This window comes from Lynx canadensis, chromosome C1 (genome assembly GCF_007474595.2).
Source record: "Lynx canadensis isolate LIC74 chromosome C1, mLynCan4.pri.v2, whole genome shotgun sequence".
Classification (NCBI taxonomy): domain Eukaryota; kingdom Metazoa; phylum Chordata; class Mammalia; order Carnivora; family Felidae; genus Lynx; species Lynx canadensis.
In genome coordinates, this window is record NC_044310.1 from 26609167 (window position 1) to 26630242 (window position 21076).

The 21076-nt window shown below is 41.3% G+C and overlaps 1 protein-coding gene across 1 annotated transcript; it reads right to left on the reverse strand.

Moving 5' to 3' along the window:
* Nucleotides 1-345: 345 nt before the first annotated feature.
* On the reverse strand, nt 346-17053 carry SFPQ (splicing factor proline and glutamine rich). The gene is given in 14 exon segments (XM_030323946.1): nt 346-439; nt 1815-1901; nt 2580-8947; nt 11358-11414; nt 11416-11480; nt 11560-11608; nt 11941-11981; nt 11984-12057; nt 12775-12859; nt 12979-13175; nt 14447-14542; nt 14642-14943; nt 15278-15466; nt 16157-17053. Coding segments are annotated over 12 exon segments (2103 nt in total). The 5' UTR covers nt 16967-17053; the 3' UTR covers nt 346-439; nt 1815-1901; nt 2580-8809.
* Nucleotides 17054-21076: the final 4023 nt, after the last annotated feature.

A 21076-nucleotide genomic window follows, 5' to 3' on the forward strand; every position in this document is an offset into this window, starting at 1 on the left:
GCCTGAAACCCAATGAAGGAGGGGCATGTAGTTAATTGCTGTATTCATCATACGCTAATTTTAGGAATAAAACCTATAAAGAATGAAGGCAATTTTAAACTATCGATGGCTAAATCAGGTTAGTTAGGACAGTGAGGAAGGGCCGTTAGGTTGATCAGTAATTAATGTTGAAGTAGCTCTGCCAAAAAGGTCCAAGAAAGAGTCCTGAATTATAACCAGTTCTATGCCCACAATATGGAGCATCTTTTTATATCACCTAGAAACAAGGTGATGACATATAAGGAGAATTCTAGGAAACAAAAGGTCCTAACTTAAAAACAAAAACCAAAACACATAAAAGCACAATCTGATTTTAAAATGTCTTTATTAACAACAATTAGGTTGCTCATTCCTCTTTGCCCTCTTCCTCACTGGTTTTCTGGACACAGTTCACCTGATCCTGCCAATTAAAGAAACAATTACTCCAAATATGTTAAGAATCAGAGTTCTCAAACATTACCATTTCGCACCAAGTAACTTCCTAACACCAAACAATACTAATCAAAGAGTGTGGTATTAACAATATTTAATGACCTATAGAATTAAGGATTCTGTAAAGGCAGATGATTTTAACACCAGACTTTGTCACCAGCTAGTTGATTCAAGTTTACTTCCATTCACTAGAACTTAAGTAGCAACCACTCTTGGAAGGAAGATATAAGATACTCCATTAATTGGCACCTTCCCTAGGTTTAAGATATAGTCAATTAATTATTGCTATTTCTACCTTATTCTCTTTTCAAACTACGATTATGACAGCCCTTTAAACCTGAGTGATTACCTAGTTATCTATTTATGCAATTTGTATTAGGTGAGAAGACAGTAAGCTACTGTCCACCTACTACCTTTCTGTAAAATACTGGCACACAGTTATGTCCATTTGTTTACCTACTGTCTATGATGGCTTTCCCAGCTAGAATAGCAGAGTTGAGCTGAGTTTTCTTTAAAATTGCCAACCCGGGGGGTGTCTGGGTGGCTCAGTCGCTTAAGCATCTATCTGACTCTTGATTTCAGTTCACGTCATGACTTCATGGTCATGAGATGGGAGTCCTCACTGGGCATGGAACATGCTTAAGATATTGTCTCTCTTTGCCCTTCCCCCGCTTACACTTGCTCTCAAAAAAAAAAAAAAAATCTCACAAAACCAAACAAACACAAACCCCAAAATTGCCAACCCTTCTAATACATCAACCAGATGAGATCAACTATAGGAGATCCCATCAAGTGACTATGTGGTTAAAAAACTGGGAACTCTGGGGCACCTGGGTGGCTCAGTTAAGCACCCAACTCTTGATTTTGGCTCAGGTCATGATCTCCTGGTTCATGAGATCAAGCCCGTGTCAGGCTCTGTGCTGACAATTCAAAGCCTGCCTGGGATTCTCTCTCTCCTCCCCCTACCCCTCCCTGGCTCACGCACACACCCTCTCAAAATAAACAAACATTAAAATAAAAATACAAAAACAACCAAGGAACTTTAAATTTTCCAAACTCTCCTCTGCATAGTTCAATGGACAAAGGTAGATATACATACATACTCTTAGAGAAAACTGAAGTCCCTGTTTTCCTGAGGCTTGAGCCAAACCAACAAACAAGGCCTACAACCTCAAGAAGGCTGTTAAAATGATTATAAATATGTACTATAAAAACATATTCCCTACAAGGAAGTTTTAACACAGAGTAAATTAAAATGAAATATTCACACGTAAATAATCATGTTTGGAACACTCAAGAGTTTTCCAGAAGGCAGTTTACAAAGTAAGAATGATTCCACTTACCCAGACACTTCCTGAATCTAACAAGTTGTGGCTTTCCTTCTTGGCTCATGTTGTGGGATATCGTCTTGAGATTAATAGCTTATCCACCTATCATTAAAAATAGAATTTATATAGCATATTACATTTTGGTAAATTAATTGTTAGTATGTACATTGTATTCTCACATCAACAAGAGGCACATTCTGGGGTACAGGTCTGGGTTCCAATCAGTGGTTTGTATTTTCTTTTGCTGTTTTTACTTAGGAAGGACCTGGCCCACACCAAGGTGACATTCTAAATTTTCTTCACATAACACTTCAGAATTTTTCCTCCTCTACCAATGACCCATTCTGAATGGGTCAAAAGTGGAATTTAAGAGTACTAAAAAGATGGCAGTTCTCCACTAATTCAGGCCTTCTTTGTCCATTTTCTCTACATAACCATGTATCTTTTTCTATAGTTGTAAAAGTAACATACAATGTTAACATACAAAGTTAATAACATACAAAGTATAATTGACACACAAAGTTCTATTAGTTTCAGGTACAGATTCAACCATTTTTTTCAATTCTCCTACTGTTTGACACTTTTATAATACTTTCTCTTCCCACTCACATTCACATGCAAACAACTATTTTCAGAAACAAAACACTCGGACATTATCTTAGGAGAGGTGAACATCTTAAAATCAAACATGTTTTGCCCCACATAGCTAAATCAAATTATTTAACCTTTTTACAATCAAACTCAAACTCTTCTACAGGTTAGGACTTCCAAAGAACTTACTTGAAGTGAATGAGTACTCCAATATCAGCCAACATCAATCATTCTTACCTAAAGAATAATAAAAGAAAGTTAATATAAAAGACAAGGTATAAAGGTTTGAAAATGCTAGTTAACTTCAAAATTTAAAGAGTAAATTCCAGAGACAAAAGATGGGGGGCAAGTTACGGAATAAAAAACAACAGGAAGAAACTTGATGGGGGGAAAAATCTAAAATTATTCTTATGTAAAGTAATAAAGTAGCACGCTGAATTCAAATAAAAATTGTATCTTAATTGAAATACAAAAGCCTAACTGCTATTTTCACCAGTCGAGCACAATCCAGTTTGACTGCAACCCAAAATATACATCCCTTATGTGAAGGTATGTGACAAGTTTACCTTACCAAATGAGTTTTAACATCAGCTCTCTTTTCATATAAAGCACATACCCTGCCCCCCATTCAGTATGTCTTCCATTCTCAGGTGGACTGACCACCTTCAGCAGGAGTCCTCCAAGAAGAGTGCCCTCCCCACTCCACAGTACACAACACTGCAGCTGTTATCCTGCAATCCTATGTATTTGCCTCGTTCTTTCCCTCCAAGTCCTCACTGAGTTTTAAGTTGGGGCAGGAAAGCTATGCCTTATTCGGGACAGCAAGGGAACCTGCGTTTTTCTGAGGGAGAAGACATTCACCTCACTATAATATGCCTGGTAGGGCCGCAGTGCACAAAAACCAGAAGATCAGCCTTAATTCAAGTTCCAGGTTTTCTTCCTCCCTGATTATCAGTTACTGCCAAGGGTATAAAAATAAGAGTTCCCTGTTGCACATGTACCATCCATAAGGGATACTATATCGTTTTGCATTCTCTCCCATTCTCCAGATTATCCTAGTACTCTGCATCCAGCCCCCTTCTCACCCTCCAAATAAAATCTTTTCAGCACTGGTGTTCAAAAGCAACATTTTTATGGTTGATGGTGTACAACTGTGAGAGTTCCACAGTTGAGTCTTAAAAATTGCCAATCATTATCTAGCAGCAATGACAGATGATTAGGAGCAGTCAAATCCTCGGAATTCTTTCCCTAATAGGCAGCCATTTGAGAACTGCACTAGCTGACAGACACTGAAACATTATCAGCTAAAGCCAAAACCAAATAAAGGCCCAGAACAAGCATCCTGGCTCTCTCAAACCTGTCCAAAATCATTAAGGGAAAGGCAATAAAAATGCAGGGACTGTTGATCATGTCACTGCAGCTGACAATGATTAACAATAGGAGACATGCAACCCCATTAAGGTTAAAAGTCCGAAACTAGTCACACGCATCTCTTTTCTTGGGGAAAAATGAGACTATTATACATTCTTGGTAGGTTTTGCAACCTTGTGTGAAGAGCACCCATTCCATTTCTTTCATCTTTCAGAAAGCACCGGTATCTGTTCCAAGGGCCTAACAGTACGAAAATGCATTCTGGCATCACACCTCTGAACTTTAGACCATTCTCATTAAAAAGAATAATTCTGGTTTGCAACAAGGAAACACTATGAAATACAATGCAAGCACCTCGGTATAGTGGTGTTACTGAAGCCCATATATTCCCAGCTTTTTGAGTGAGTGATTTTAAGATCCTCTACACTAAGATTCACAAATTATAGCTACATACAATCGAAACTAGTTTAGAATTGACTTAAGTCACAGGTTTCTCATTTCAAAGTGCAAAAGCCTACTCATCTTGAAATAAGCAGAAATGAAGCAAAATTAACCCCCCACCCCAATGATGTTCCTCAAGTCCATATATTGTAACAAGTACGTTCTCTCAAATTGTTATTGACTGTTAAGAAACGAACCTGAGCTTTTATTTCTAAACACTTGAATCACTAAATCACGGTAGCAAGTGTTGGCCACCGATTTAATGGATTATGCCACAGGAAAATCCCATCGGGGTTGTATGTCAATTTAGCGACACTATTGTCACTAATATGAGCATTATGTTTGAACTGCATTGTATTATTAACAAAGAGCTAAACTAGTCACCATTTGCTTTTTCACCTAACAGGAGAGTCAAGATATTTGTTTGAATAGACTACGTATTAAAGTACAAATTTTGTCCCCACCTTGTGAATTGCTTGCCAAGAGCAAGCCATTTTTCTTGATACAATGGAAGAAAATTCTCATAGTCACGAAGAGTTTTCACCGGCATTTATGCAAAGTAACCAAACTTCCAGTTACAGAGCAGAAAGCATTATACATGAAAGCTGTTCCATGCATGCTAGCTAAAAACCCAGCTCGGAGACCAAAGTTAAGTTGAATTGAGGTCTGGAACAACAGTCGATGCAAAGCTTACAAAGCTGAAGTCCTAAGCAACCAAAGCTGCTTTTGAAGACTTTTTATTTTTTTATTTTTGGTAAGCATTTGGATTATAACATCACATCCCTAAAGCTAAGGGAACCAAATTCAAAATCTACTCTGAACATTTGCAGTCATCCTACAGAATACGACGAAGAAGTCTTAGGATTGGGAAATGATTCCAACATGTATTCAACTGCAGGCAAGTCAACATGCCACACCACTTTCCCCCAGGTTTAGAGCATAGACATATTTAGACAAGTCACATAACTTGGAACTATTCACATTAGATTCCCATCTAAGCCCACGTTAGTAACAAAGGTATTCCCATGAAGCCCATTAGAAAAAAATTTAAGTCACATTACAAAAAAAAAAAAAAAAAACCACTGTACTTTTTAGTCTTAATTCACTCCAACCTGCAGAATGATTACCAAGATTGCATTCTGAAATGGATATTGCTGACCTATGGGCAGGTCAGTTTGCTACAACAGAGACTCAGTATCACATGCTATACAGTCCATGTCAAGATGCTAAAAGCACTCTACTTTCCAAGTATGGTTTGATTCCCTCTCCCCCACACCACTGACGTGTTCCACGTTCTCTTCAGTTACAATGCAACTAAAGGAAACCACACAACTGCATCAGATGTACCAAAGAATCAAGTTTGCACTTTTTATCTGAGAACTGCAACAGCACTGATTTCTGCCTGACAAATTACAGCTTGAAACCCAAACCCACGCAGTTTTGATAGCAGCTAGCTTTACCATCCAAGTGTTAGGTGCTGCACTGTAATTTCATGGTCAGAAGTGTGATGTCAGAATGCCCACGGAATAAAAGTACATAGCAAGTCACCAAGTTAGATTATATTGCTTGTTACCTACCTGTATGCAGTCGGCAATGAGAATCTTGGAGCAAGCAGGAATACTACATCCGGGTCCTAATGTCCATTGCCATTTGCGGTACTACGTTCCTCACAGTTACGCACTGCAGAAATGCTGGCTAAATGCAGTTATGTAGCAGGCCACTACTTTAATAGTGCACAATTGCAGTCCAAGAACACCAGAAAACATCCCGCCACAACGTAGTGGCTTGCCCGAGAAAAGCCAAGTATCTAAATTTTTGTCTGCCATAATATGCCACTTATAAAAATTGCACAGGCGTAACGTTACAATTTCCCAAATTATTATCTGTTTGTATTAGTGGTACAATACATCTATATAAAGAGTGGTGGGGTTTATAGGACTTCTTAGGAGTTTTAATTAGTGTTCTAAGCAGAGGATTATGGTTTCACTAAATAATGTGAGCCATTCAGTTAATCTTGTAAGGTACCTATTGAATACACTGGGATCTCGTACAGAATGCAGTTTAAAGATTAGGAGTAATAAGCTTAAATGATCAGTGTTCCTCTTAAAATAAAATTACAAGAGAAAGTGGAGAAGAGGAAATGGGGGCAGCTGGTTTCTTTAAATAAGAAAAATGGCTGAAATACTTCAAAAGTACTACATTCCCTTTCCACCATTTCATATCAGCTTTTAGGAAACTCCTTTTTGAGAGGATTTAAATTCACATTAAGCTAAAAACTACCATATGCATTCCAAGACTTATTGAAAGTCTCTTTGAGTAGCTTACAACCCTTGGTACACTGCTGTTTCAGTGAGGAAAAGTAAAAAACTTAGTGGAAACTAAGCAACATTATTTGCTAAACAACGTTTAGCAATTCTACAGCCCACAGTAAGGCTAGCAAAACCACAACTTTCAGGAGATTATCCATTAGCATCCTTCACCACTCTTCAAAGGTACAGTACTAACAAAAGCTTATTTTAGGGGTCTGTGCCAGCATCCCTTATAAAGAAAGGCATGTAATCTGAAAAATAAACTGAAACATTAATTTTATAGGCAGATTTTCCCACTTCCCCACCAGCCCCCGCCCACACACATTCACGTTCACCCTCTGTGGGTGTCCCATGAACACCCCTTAATTTATCATTAGTGGAGTCCCTACCATACAATTCAATCAAATTGTAATGGATTCCTTTCAAATCCAGACCCTTGTTTCCATACAGAAAACCTCATACATATCACCAATTAATGACTTGGGACAAAACTTCCTCATGGATAGAATTATGGTGGAACTACTACCCACTTCCAAGTGTCTTGGGGAAGAAATAATAAACATATTCTAAGGAGATTCTCTTCCTTAATTAGCACACCATGTACCTGTCAAGTCACACAACCAGAATTGAGTGACATGCCTTTATACTCCACTAGTGTTTTACTTTTAGTATTATCCAGTTTCCTATGCAGAAAGTGCTCAGAGTTTCAACAAGAGGTTTCCCTTTGTACTCAGGCACAATACTAAACTTCAGCATTTAACGAAGATTTGATTTAGAATTTTACTTTTGCCAATTAGCACCAAGAACAGAGGTGAAAAGGAGGAAGACACATTCCATAGTAAGAGTTCTGTAATGTACAAATTTGAATGGAACTAAGAACAAAGCCAAACCAATTCAATTACTTTACCTACTTTTAGGAAGCTGTTCCTCTGCTAACATACATACGCTGGGAAAACAGGTTCCCATCGTACTATCAGACAACAATAACAATCTACTTTAACGTTAAGTCAGAATGTCTTATCCTAATGGAAGGAGATTCAATGAAGTTGACAATCAGCTGACAACACCATCGAAACACTCCAAAACTTTATGGTGGGAGAAAGGGGTATTTGTACTGTGTAGCATGAGCAACTCTCTCCAGATTTAGTGCTACATCAAAAGTAAACTATAGAAAAGCAGGTTAACAAATAGTTTACAATAAGAATCGTGATCTACAACGCTACTGGTCATTAACAGTCACCACTAGTTCTTAGAAAAGAGAACAAGTTTTCATAGCCCTACAGATTTTGTCCACCAGAAGTAGCACAAGGAGATGTAAAAGTTACAGAGTACAAATGTATACGTAGCTAAACCTACTTCATGGTTACTACGCTTCTTACTTGCAAGTTGAATTTTTCACACTAAACCCCATCTTCATAAATCGCTTGAAGTAATACATGAAAGGCTTCATGTTTAACAATCTTTAATTCAAATATGAAACTTCAATACAAGCCATTTGTAGGGCTTGGGACTTGTTCTTTTAAAAACAAGAATGGAGGAATGCAACAAAATGATCTTTCCACTTTTTCTTCAGAACTTTCAAGGAAAGGATAGATCATAGGGCATAAAGATCCATTTAGTCATACCCACTTTCTCCCCCTACCAAGTCTTTCACCCATTCCATAATCTTAATACACATTCCTGAAGGAAGAGTTACAGTTCAGCTTGCTTACATAACCATTTAAAAATACTTAGCACCAGCTTGCTTCCTATAATGCCAAACAAATCATGAAACTACTTCAATATGCATTTCTTCTTTTTAAAACAAGGGGGGGGTACTTATTTGTAGAAAGCAATGCTTAGCCTACAGATACATTTCCCAGAAATGGCATATGCCATTCAAAGGCCTAGACACGCTCATGCTTTCGAAGTGGAATACCTAGCCTAATGTGCATAGAAGCATGAATGGCAAAGTTGAAGATCAATATTATAACTATTTTTCTATTTATTTGAAGCACAGTAAAAAAAAAATTGGTACACTTTGGAAATTCAGTGGCACAAGGTACACTGCCATAACTTGAGGGACATTATACAGTTAAAAAAAAAAAAAGGAAATAAAAAGGAAAAAGAATTCCCCTGTTTGAAACACTGCATTACATAATTTTACCTGCCCAAACAGACCATTTACAAATATTAGGTCAATAAACTGCTAACATCCATAAAAAGGTAGCTTTCTTACTAAATGCAAGAATTTAAAAGATTGGTATCTAAACAAGAAAAGACCAAAAACAAACTGGAATGAAAACCTAGATATCACATCTAAAATCGGGGCTTTTTGTTTGGGCCTTCATACTCTTCTCTCCCTCTACCATATCCTGCTGGAGTTCCAGGCCCCATTCCTCTAGGACCCTGTCCACCCACAGGTCCCGCACCTCCCTGCCCAAAGCGCTCAGTACGCTATTGGAACAGTAATTAACAGTTCATTATATGTAGTTGATGTCCATGTGTGTTAAGTAAATATTTTAGAAGGTTCCGTAGTCAACGTTCGTCGATACAATCACCAATGAGTCGATCCACAGGTACCGGGAACATAGAAAGGAAAAAAGGGTAATTTGAAAATTAGTTTACGATAATACATGCCTTGGTGGTATGTTCCCACTTGAGCCATTCTCATACACCTGTTTCAAAGAATAGGTCTTCCCTGTAGTGCTAAAAAATTTAAGAATTAGTGCAGATGTGAAAACCCATTCCAAAATGAGTTTTAAGAAATTTCACATCAGATTAACCCACTGCAAAAGCTTGCAAACTTCTCACTTTCAAGGTCTGAACAGGAAATTTAATTTCCAAGTAAGCCTAACAAGCCCAACCAGACAGATTCAATTCACTCAATGAAGTGACAAAGACCTACTCACCAGTTAGTGGCATGAGCTGCATAAGAAACCTTGTGCTTTTCAAGATCTTAAGACACATCTGCTAAGTTGCAGAATCTTAAAACGTTCAAAGTTTTAATAAAATGCTACCAGACTACAAAAAGAAAAGCATAAAAGACTAACAGATTTAGTCACTTAACCGGCACAGTAACTTCATTAAAAGTGTTGCCATATTCTCACAGGTATACCACCTTCAGAACCATCACTAAATAAGCAGAGACAATTATGTTCACAGTAGTATAGTTGCAAATTGACTAAATATACAGCCCACCCCCACACCAGCCCAGCTTTTCCTTCGGGTCTTTGAAAGTCTACGGACCACTTAGCTATGATTCCATGTTTTGGGGATCTCCCAAACAGCTTAACACCAAGCTTAAGTGACTGCAGTAAAGCAGGACTTCATTATTCCATCTAGTTTTAAGTACTTTAATCTTAGAAACCTATGTTCCCAAACAGAAAAATCCTATTGATATGCAAAGCACAAAAGCCTTACAAATTCTATTCAAAATAAATCAGTTACAGAGAACATCACTCCAAAAGGGAGGGAAAAAAGCAGTGTTTAACTTCCTATACATAGTTCAAACGTGTTTTCTACTATATACTACAGGGCTACTTAAACTAAATCTCAATTCTTTAAACTATTTCTCAAAAACCTAAAAATGTCAGGGTTTTAACACATCGTACGGTGTTTCTCAAAAGCTATGAGAAAATTTGGGGGTTTCGCGGTTATGTTATTACATCTTAGAACCCTACCTGTTATAGGAGACAGAAAAAATCTCAATTGTGGGAACATCATGCCAAATTATATTTTACAAATTTGATATAGACCTACAATCTGCCTTTTAGGAAGCGTATAAACCAAAATGTTACCCACGTTATTTTTTAAATTCATTTTGAAGAAAACAACACTACGTTTACCCAACCAGCTATTTATGATTCTAATTCTCAAAAAACCTCAAGTAGGCTTTAATGGATTAGACCCCATAATAAATCCTTACATTCCTATTTGTAAAATAAACCTAACGAGCTATGTGTTGCAGCTTCCCTCTCCTTTGCCAAAAGCCTGTAGGTGAACCAATCATATTCAACTCAGTTATGAAAATGCACACTTCTCTAAACCCACCTCTAAATCCAATATTCAAATTTCCTATGGATTTGTAAAGCCCTAACACAGCCACTCAGACCAATTCACTTGGTTGTTTCTAAAGCATCCTGACAGACTACCTGTACAGTTAAAATATGAAAGCATCAAGAAGGTTCAGATCAAATGCACACAACTAGTATGCTTAAAATGGTCATGGATTGTTGCTATCCTGTAGCAATATAGAGATGTCAGTGTTTTAGAAGGTGCACCTATTGACAGGCCCAACAAGTGGGAAACGACGAGTCAAAACAGTAAACAACTCCCTTCTCATGGGTAGAAACCACACCAAATATAGGTCAAAGTCCTACACATCACTAAAACATGCCTAAAACTATAAACTGCAAGTCTGATTCATACTTATGGCAAATATCAGCTTAATGAATGACAGTTTGCCATTTGATTACTCTCACGTGGATGTAGAATAATCAGGTACATCATCTAACATTTAGAATTTGGATTTGCCATGTGCTAGAGTGCAAAAGTACACAAGCAATATAATGGAAAGCACCTATGTCTACTTATTGCCGAAGAGAACTCCAACATACTACTGACATGACAGCATTGACTTCTTGTTGGCAACCGTTTCTGTTTAGGTTACCGCATACTGAGTTCTTCTATGTTGCCAAAGTTTTCCTCAATATTATGATTTACATGATACGGGAACTAAAAGAGGTTCAGTTACCTACTTAAAAAAAACAAAACAAAAGAAAAAAAAAAACAGAAAACAAAACACACACACGTAAGTTGTGAAAATGAGAATTTCCTTTGTACTACGTCACACAGGATACATTACCATGTCGCTTCCCATCATGGAACCACTCATGGTTGCTGGTGGAACTCCAGGATTAGCTTTCATAACCTATGCCACCACCACCACCTAGAGGTGGAAATTTCTGGCCTCCTGAACCATAGGGATCTAGGAAACAAAAATGCTGGTTACAACTCACCAGAATACAGCTCTTGAATGGTACTGCTAATATTATTTTCATGCTTACCTCCCATGTTCATTGCTCCTCCTCCACCCATTCTCATGTCTCTTTCTCTCTGAAAGAAAAAAATCCCTTTCATATGTCCATACCACGAATTCTTAGACAAAAAAAAATCTCCAAAACTCAAAGATGAAGACTATTTTTAAAATCAGTATTCTGAAACCACTTGTTAAAATTCAATTATCCAAAAACCGATAAAGCTTCGTCCTAACCAATGAAATCTTTAGGCCCAGCCAAGAAGATAAAACTCAAAGCGTATCATAATACACTTGTAAAAACAAAAACTATAAAGTGAAATGTTATATTTAACTTAGTAAGACTTCGTATTTTTGGTACCTACAAGTTTTGTAGACAACTCCAACTAGACTGCAATAGAATTTTACTTACTGGATCCATGTAGCCCATCCGGCTATAACTTTCCTCTCTTGGCGCCTCATTTGTTCTTCCATTTCACGTTGACGAATCATCATCTCTTCTTCCCTTCTACGTCGTTCTTCTTCTTGCCTGGAAATATTCATCAAGCACATGAACGGTCACCCACATCTTTTAAAAGTTAATTTGAAGGGGTGCCTGGGTGGCTCTGTCAGTTGGGCATGTGACTTCGGCTCAGGTCATGATCTCAGTTTGTGAGTTAGAGCCTGCTTGAGATTCTCTCTCCCCCTCCCTACCTGTGCTCTCCCATGCTATGCTATCTCAAAATTAATGAACTTTAAAATAAATAAGTCAACTTGGAAAAAGCTAGTGGTCTGCCTCAGAGCTTTACAGAGTCTAGGTTAGAGGAACACCTGGGTGGCTTAGCTGATTAGTCACCTGACTTCGGCTTCTCCAAGTTCATAGCAGTTCATGGGTTTGAGCCAGGCACTCTTCTGAGTAGAAAGCCCACTCTGGATTCTGTCTCCCTCCCTCTCTGCCGCCTCCCTGGCTCGCTCACCCTCACTCTCAAAAATAAACATTAAAAAAAAATTACAAAGTCTAGATTAGAGCAAACACACAGGAAACCCTGAAGAGAGTCTAGAACAGACCTAGAAGCATTCTGACAAAGAAAACTGGTGTCCTAAATGAAAACCTACACTCTACTCTGATTAGTGTCAAACCAACACTGACATATGTCAGTATTTAACCTCTGTATGCCAACACACTCACCTGCAAGACTTAGATGTATCTTTTCCTCTAAATGTTTATGCAGAAGAAAAGGCTTAATTTAGTTTAACAAAATTTTACCTTAGCTGCATTTCTTTACGTTTCTGCATTTCTTGATTATGAAGTTCTTCCATGCGTCTTAATTCTTCCTGGCGTCTCATCAGATCTAAACATTAGAAAATTCTGTTGTGAATTCACATTAACGGGGTTCTAAAAAGTTCAAAAAGCAATTCAGCCTATCAGTGAAATTTACACAACAGGATCTTTTTTTTTTTTTTCTTTTACCTTGACGCAAAAGATTTGCCTGATGTTCATGATAAGCATCTTCCATTTCACTTTCCAATTTGTCCTTTGCATCTTTCATGTTTTTTTCAACTTGCTCCCTTTGCTGTTTCTCCATTTCATCCAGGGACTTCCATCGCTGAGAATATTCATACTCAAATGTGCCATGCTGGGCAAAACGAGGAGGGGTTTCTCTCTCCCTGACAATATTTCAACATGAATCGATTTGTGGATGCACATAAGAAAGACTACTCAATTACCCTAAAAACACTGATTTTGCCCCTGGCCTATCGTCTCTAAGAAATACCCAAAGGCAGGGGATGGCAGGGGCGCCAGGGTGGCTCAGCCGGTTAATCGTCCAACTTCTGGTTTTGGCTCAGGTCATCTCAGTGTCATGACATCAAGCCCTGAGTTGGGCTCTGCGCATCATGACAACATGGAGTCTGCTTGGGTTCTCTCTTTCTGCTCCTCCCCACTCGCATTCTTTCTCAAAATAAATAAATTTTAAAAAATAGCTTTACAGGGGCGCCTGGGTGGCTCAGTCGGTTGGGCGACCGACTTCGGCTCAGGTTATGATCTCACAGTCTGTGAGTTCGAGCCCCGCATCAGGCTCTGTGCTGACAGCTCGGAGCCTAGAGCCTGTTTCAGATTCTGTGTCTTGTGTCTCCCTCTCTCTCTGACCCTCCCCCGTTCATGCTCTATGTCTCAAATATAAATAAACGTCAAATAAAAAAAAAAATTTTTAAAAAAATAATAACTTTACATCAAAAATAATCCATGTCCCAAGATGCCTGGCTGGCTCAGTCAGAAGCACATGACTCTTGATTTTGCGGTTGTGCATTTGAGCCTTATGAATTTGAGCCCCGTACTGGGTGTAGAGATTACTTAAAAATAAAATCTTTGGGTCGCCTGAGTGGCTCAGTCAGTTAAGCGCCCAACTTCACTTCAGGTTATCATCTTGCAGTTTGTGCTGACAGCTCAGAGCCTGGAGCCTGCTTCAGATCCCGTGTCTCCCTCTCTCTCTGCCCCTCCCCACTCTCTCAAAACTGAATAAACATTTTAAAATTTTTAAACCTTTATGTAAAAAAGTAATACATGTCCCAGAATTCTATGGTAACAGAAAATAATGGGCACTGAAAAGCAATCCTACCTTCCTCATTTCCTAATTGTTTCCTCTAACCAAATGCCTAATCAAGGAGTATTTTTTTTTCCATTCTTAAAAAGGAAGATACCTATTCATCACACAACTGTTCTAAAGACAAAACAAAATTGCATGTAAACTACACCTATCTCAACAATGAATACTAGGCATTTGAAGATCTCCGCTTCAAAACCTCTAAACTTCCTGAGCCTTAGATTTCTATCAAGCATATATGCATTTGAAGAATTTTGCATTTTCTAGGCAAAAGTGAAAAATTACTGCAAATTGTTTGGACTTAAGAAAAATGCTTAAAATTTAAATCAATCTTACTTTTGATACATTGGATTCTTCTGTGCAAGTTTTTCAGGAAGGCCATCTTCATCATCTAATTGTTCAAGTGGTTCCACAATGACTGGACGAGGAGTTCTAATAACAAAAATGGTTCCGTCTTAACTTCGTTTCAGTTTGTTTCAACTTCCTCATCCAAGTTAATAAATAAAAATTAGGATAAGCACAAGAACTTACGTTGTTAGTAAGAAAACACCTTCACTGCATCTTTCAAATGCTTTCCTTGCTGCTGGTTTGGAAGCAAACTCAACAATGCCTTTCCCTGTAGATCTCCCGCGATCATCCACAATTACAACAGCCCTTTCAATAGGACCAAACTGGCTAAAAGCTTCTTCCAACAGTTCATTGGAAACATAAGGTGAAAGGTTTCGAACAGAAAGGGCGGCAGCATGTGTGGCAAAGCGAACCCGAAGCTGTCTACCTCTCATCGGTGTATCATCAAGTTCAGCTTTGGCAATTTCAGCCAGTGCTCTAGATTCCTGAAAGTTATCAGACATGCTCATGTTAATAACCTATTGGCTAATGTCCACTCTGAAACTGTTAAAAGCTTAACTCCCACTCCTATTCTTCCTCAGGCTCAGTTCAAGCAACCCTCCCAGACACCACTCAGGGTAGGTAGTTAAATGTCTTATCCACCCACTCTCCCCTTTTCTTAGGTACCAACAATTATTCGCTATATAAGTGGCATCTTGTTTGTAAAAAAGGTGAAAAATTTAAAAACCAACTTATTGCTGTTGGTCTGAACGCTAGCGTCTGCAGTAGCAAAAAATGAAAACACTCTTCTAAATCCACATTAAATTAAAAAAAACTCACAAGTTTAATAAATCCAAATCCTTTGCCTTTGTTGATAAAAACTTCTCCTGGTTCTCCATATTTAGCAAATAGTCTTTTGAATTCATCCTCTGTGATATCAGCAGGTAGATTCCCAACAAATAACCGACAACGCTGAGTGTAAGTTTTCTCTCCAGGCCTCCTCAAGAGAGACAAGTTGGCTTTAAACCCCTAATGAAAAAGAAAGGAAATTTTTCAGACACGAGTCACCTCATCAAGTAGGAAAATTCAGTAACAATGTTCGCTTTTCCCAGCCTGGGTAACACCACCAACGGAGTTATTCTTCAATGCCGTTTAAAATCAAAACAAAATTTTACTTATTTGCGGATTTCCAATGCAGTTAACTATCCGAACATCAAACAGCCCAAACCATCCAGAACACTCGAGAATAGACCTACAGCCCTCTCTAGACTCGACTCTACATGAGCAACCTCGTCAGCTGTACATGCTTAGTGTCGCTAACAAATCTACATCGTAGCAGACGTTAAGTCAAATCAAGTATTACATGAAAAAAAATGACCAAAACCCTGCTGTCACCCACATGACTTGTGCCTGCTCCTGTAAGGCCGGAAGTTCCCAGATCTCTCCAACCCTACACAGCACGCTCTAGTCTGGTTCCCAGGACCCGCTAGCTTTAACATGACCCAGGGCAGCTTGTCATCGCCTGCCTCCCAGGCCAGCCTCCCTCGGGCGTCTTAGAGGCCCCACGCCGTCCGCCCCCTACTCCGGCAGCGGCCCCGCCCTCGGCCGCCCGCGCACGCGCTCTTTCCGGTCTCCGACAAAATGGAGGCCGGGAAAGGAAGGAGGAGGGGGCCGCCGCCATCTTAGGGAAACCGACGCGTAGCTCCGGGAGATACTCACCTCCGAGTCGGAGATCTTCTCCTCGCTGCGGCCACCAGGCCCGCCGGGTGGGGGCCCCTGGTGGTGCTGCTGGTGGTAGGGTGGGTGGTGCTGCCGGCCTCCTCGGGGCTCCCCGCCGCCTCGGTGTGGCGGCTTGGGGTGGCCGCCAGGAGTACTTAGGCCCGGGCCGCCGCCGGGCTTCGGCCCGCCTGGCATTTTGCCGCCTTTCGGGCCTCCGGGTCCTGGGCCCTGCTTAGGACCGGGCCCCGGGCCCCCTGCGGGTGGAGGCGGGGGGCCCCCGGCCTGAGGTGGGGTGGTGGGGACACCGCTGCTCGGCGGCGCGGGCGGGGGCGCCCCGGGGGGCGCCGAGGTGACAGCGGGCGGCGGGGTCGGGGTGGGGCCTGGGCCCGTGGGGGCCCCAGAGGTTGGGGGAGTGGCGGGCGGTGCCGAGCCGGAGGCCGGCGGAGCGCTGCCCACTCCAGGAGCCGGGCCGGGTCCCTGAGGAACGACGGGCTTGGACGAGTCCTGTGGCGGCGGCGGCGGCTGCTGATGCGGCGGCTGATGCGGCGGTGGCTGAAGTGGCGGCGGCTGCTGTGGTGGCGGCTGCTGCGGTGGTGGCTGCTGCTGTTGCTGGTGCGGAGGCGGTGGTGGGATTGGGGGCTTGGGGCCACCCTGGCCCGGGCCGGGCCCCATGGGTCCGCGGTTCTGATTGAGGCCCATGCCGGGCGGCGGGGAGCGGAAGTCGTGGAGGCCGCCGCGGCCGCCGCCTCCTCCGCGCCGGTGGAAGCCGCCACCGCCACCGCCACGGCTCCGGAACCGATCCCGAGACATGTCTGTAATCAAGGGGCGGTCGAGGCAGAAGCGGAGAAGACGCTCTGGGAACGTGGAGGCCACCTTGCTTCGCACAAGATGGCGGATGACACAGGCGGCGCGCCGCCTTTGTCCTCCTCTTATATAGGCCAGCTGGCTTGGCCCCGCCTACTTCTCGATCTGTAGCTCCAATAGCCAATTGCAAGTACGGTACTTGATGACACAAAGTTACGGAACGCTAATCTTTCCGATTGGCTTCCGGATGAGAGGAGGGAGGCTTGGAGGGGCTGAAGTTTCCAGTTGGCCAATGAGCAGAAAAGGAGTTGGCTGCAGGCCACTGTGATTTGCTGTGAGAAATTTGAATGGGTTCGCCAGAGCAGTTTTCCCTGATAAGCCACGGCCCTATCAGCTCCTGGGGAGAGATGTTAGAGGACCCTTTTCTTTGTTGATTACTCCCAAGAGCTGCCTCCGGGTATCCTTGCCCTGAAAGAACAGCTGTTCTCCGTTCTCGGGTTCAAAAGCATAAATTACGTGTATCTACTATCTACTCTACCTTGTTCTGGGCCAATTAAACTTGAGAACTAAAATCTTACCGATTTCACACACCCAAGCTTACTGATTTCGTTTTGGAACCGCAGTGGAGTACAGGTTTGTTCTAGCAGTATAAATTTGGGAATAGGCTTAAGTTAGTGAACTCTTTGTTAAAAAAGGAAGTTTTGACTGTGTGTGAGCGTGTGTGTAGACTAGTAATTTACAAGCACAAGTCACAGGAGGAATATAACATTTTCCTTAATTCCTAGCACTCAATACTTTGTGGACAGATTAAGATACTTCCAAATTACAACGTTAAAATATCTGTATGGAATCAACCAATGGGCACCATCCTTCTTCCTTCGTACAGCATCTTCTAACAGTATCCCTTAACACCCTTCCTAGTTACTGTCATCTATGGACCTTTTGATGGATCGATCATTCCTCCCTCAATTAATACTAGGCCATGGCTCATTGTCCTCCTCTCCATCTCTATTTCTGCTCATCATTCAACATCTAGGTGGATGAATACCCAATACTCTGTCAATTCTTTACCTCCAACAATCTTCTATCCTATAGTAGCTACCCAACCCCCATCATAGTCGCCCTGTGTTTGTTATTGCCAGTAACTACACCATCTCTAAAATCTCCTTTTCAAGAATCCCAATTGTCGGATCAGTAACTGTAACTGTCCAATCAGTACCTCTTGATTCTTTGACTTCCTCAAAACCTCCAAATCATTAAATGTACTGCTTTTTCACTATCTCTCACGTTCTTATGGTCATAACTTGTGTCACCAGGTTTAGATGTCATGATTGTCTTGTTTTCCTCTTTCTCCATTACACTAATCCCAATCCTCACCTGTTTTTTTTTTTTTTAATTTTTTTTTCAACATTTATTTATTTTTGGGACAGAGAGAGACAGAGCATGAACGGGGGAGGGGCAGAGAGAGAGGGAGACACAGAATCGGAAACAGGCTCCAGGCTCTGAGCCATCAGCCCAGAGCCCGACGCGGGGCTCGAACTCACGGACCACGAGATCGTGACCTGGCTGAAGTCGGACGCCCAACCGACTTAGCCACCCAGGTGCCCCCCAATCCTCACCTTCTTAATGAGAGCTGAGGCTTTCAATTTAAGTTCTTGACCACAAACCTCAAAAGGGCATTAGACTTTTTCTGGCATCTTACTGAATTTCACTAGTAAATTTACTTTCTCACTTCCCTTCTTTCAGAGATAGAGTATTTCATGCTTTCTCTCTTCAAACTCCTACACATTCTTCCCTCACTCCACCATAATGAATTCTCCTATTTTTGGGGGAAAATAAAAATCATCAGAGAGCAACATTCTCATCCAGCTGGAAAGCCTCAAGCCTACTTGCATTTCTTTTTTTTAATGTTTATTTATTTTTAAGAGAGCGAGAGACAGAGCATGAGCAGGGGAGGGGCAGAGAGAGTAGGAGACACAATCCGAAGCAGGCTGCAGGTTCCAAGCTGACACCAGCAAGCCCAACTCGGGGCTCAAACTCACAAACCATGAGATAATGACCTGATCTGAAGTCAGACACTTAACCAACTGAGCCACCCAAGGCCTACTTGCATTTATACCTATCTTTTCTGTCTTCCTTCCTGATACCATGAAAGATGTGTCTTTGCCCCTATCAAAGGGCAGACTCCCCCTTCTAGTATATGGATCCCACCCCCTCATGCCTTCTCAAGGATTTTTCCTTGCTGTATCATTACTTCTATTGGAATATTACCACCTTTAAAATTTTTTAAATTAATTTTTTATTTTTTGAGAGAGCTAGAGCATGAGTGAGGGAGGGGCAGAGGGAGAGAGAGACAATCTTCAGCAGGCTCCACTCCCAGCACAGAGCCCGATGCCAGGCTCAATGTCACCACTAGGAGATCATGACCTGAGCCAAAATCGACTCAGACATTTAACCAGCTGAGCCACCCAAGCGCCCCTGGAACATTGCCATTTTCAAAATAAACAAAACCTTCCTTTTAGTCTATCATCTCATTACTTCATTCCTCTTTACAACAAAACTAAAACAAATCTACACTAGAGGTCTCCAGTTCCTCACCTCAGTTTCCTCTTAAATCCACCCCAATTGGCCCACTCTTCTCCTTTAAGGATTCCTTGCCAAGGATGCCAGTGATCCACATGTTGCAAAATCCAATAAACACTTCTCTATACTAATCTCGGGGCACCTGGGTGGCTCAGTCGATTGGACATCTGACTCTTGATTTTGGCTCAGGTCATGATCTCGTGGTTCGTGGGTTCAAGCCCTGAGTTGGGTTCTGCGCTGGCAGCTGGGCAGCTCTGTCGGTTGAGTGTCTGACTCCTGACTTTGGCTCAGGTCATGATCTTATGGTTTGTAGGTTCGAGCCCCACGTCAGACCGCATTGACAGCACAGAGCCTGTTTAGGATTCTCTCTGTCTCTCTGTCTCTCTCTCTCTGCCCCTCCCTCCCTCCTCTATAAATAAATAAATACATAAATACATAAATAAATAAACTTTAATTAAAAAAAAATCTAGGGGCGCCTGGGTGGCTCAGTTGGTTAAGCATCCAACTTTGGTTCAGGTCATGATCTCACAGCTTGTGAGTTCAAGCCCCATGACGAGCTCTGTGCTGACAGCTCAGAGCCTGGAGTCTGCTTTGGATTCTTTGTCTCCCTCTCTGTCCCCCTCCCTTGCCCACACTCTGTCTCTCTCTTTCAAAAATAAACATTAAAAAATTTTTAAATAAAAATTAAAAAAATCTATGCTCATCTCTTACCGATTAGCAACCTTCCACATAGATGGCCCTCTGTCTTTCGTGAAACACCTCTCACTGGCCTCTGTGACACCACACTCGTGATTTTTCTCCTGCTTCAGTGATCCCTCTCCATTGCTGACTCCTCACTCATAGGACTTCTAAATGCTGAGATATTTTGGCGTTCATTTCTGGGTACTCTTTAACAACTGTTCTCTACTTATGTAGATAACCTTTTCAAGACCAAATACCATCTAAATTTATATTTCCATAGTAGAGTAGATCTGTCCTCTGAGTTCCCAAGTCAGATAGTCAACTTGGAGGTGTTGCTGGCATGTCCGATTTAGTATATGTAAGCTGGAGCTCTTGATTTTATCAACCTAACCAGTTCCTCACCACAATCTTCTCCAGCATAGTAATTAGCATCGCCTAGTTGTTAAAAAACAAGTATTCATCCTCTTCATAAAACCCCCAAATCTGTTCTACCTACAAAGTATATCTTGAATCCATTTACCTCTCTCCATCTCTACCACTACAACCTAATTTTTTTCACCTCCATCTCATACCTAAAATTAACTCAACCACTTTTCAACTTGTCTTCTTCCTCTCTTTCTGGGTGCTCTCTGATCCATTTTCTTCTTCTTCTTCTTTTTTATAATGTTTATTTTATTTTGAGAGAGAGAGAAAGTGGGGAAGGGGCAGAGAGAAAGAGGGAGAGAATCCCAAGTAGGCTTTGTGCTGTCAGCACAGAGTCTGGCTTGGGGCTCTATCTTACACATAAAATCATGACCTGAGTTGAAATCAAGAGCTGAACGCTTAACTGACTGACCTAGGCGCCCCCTCTAA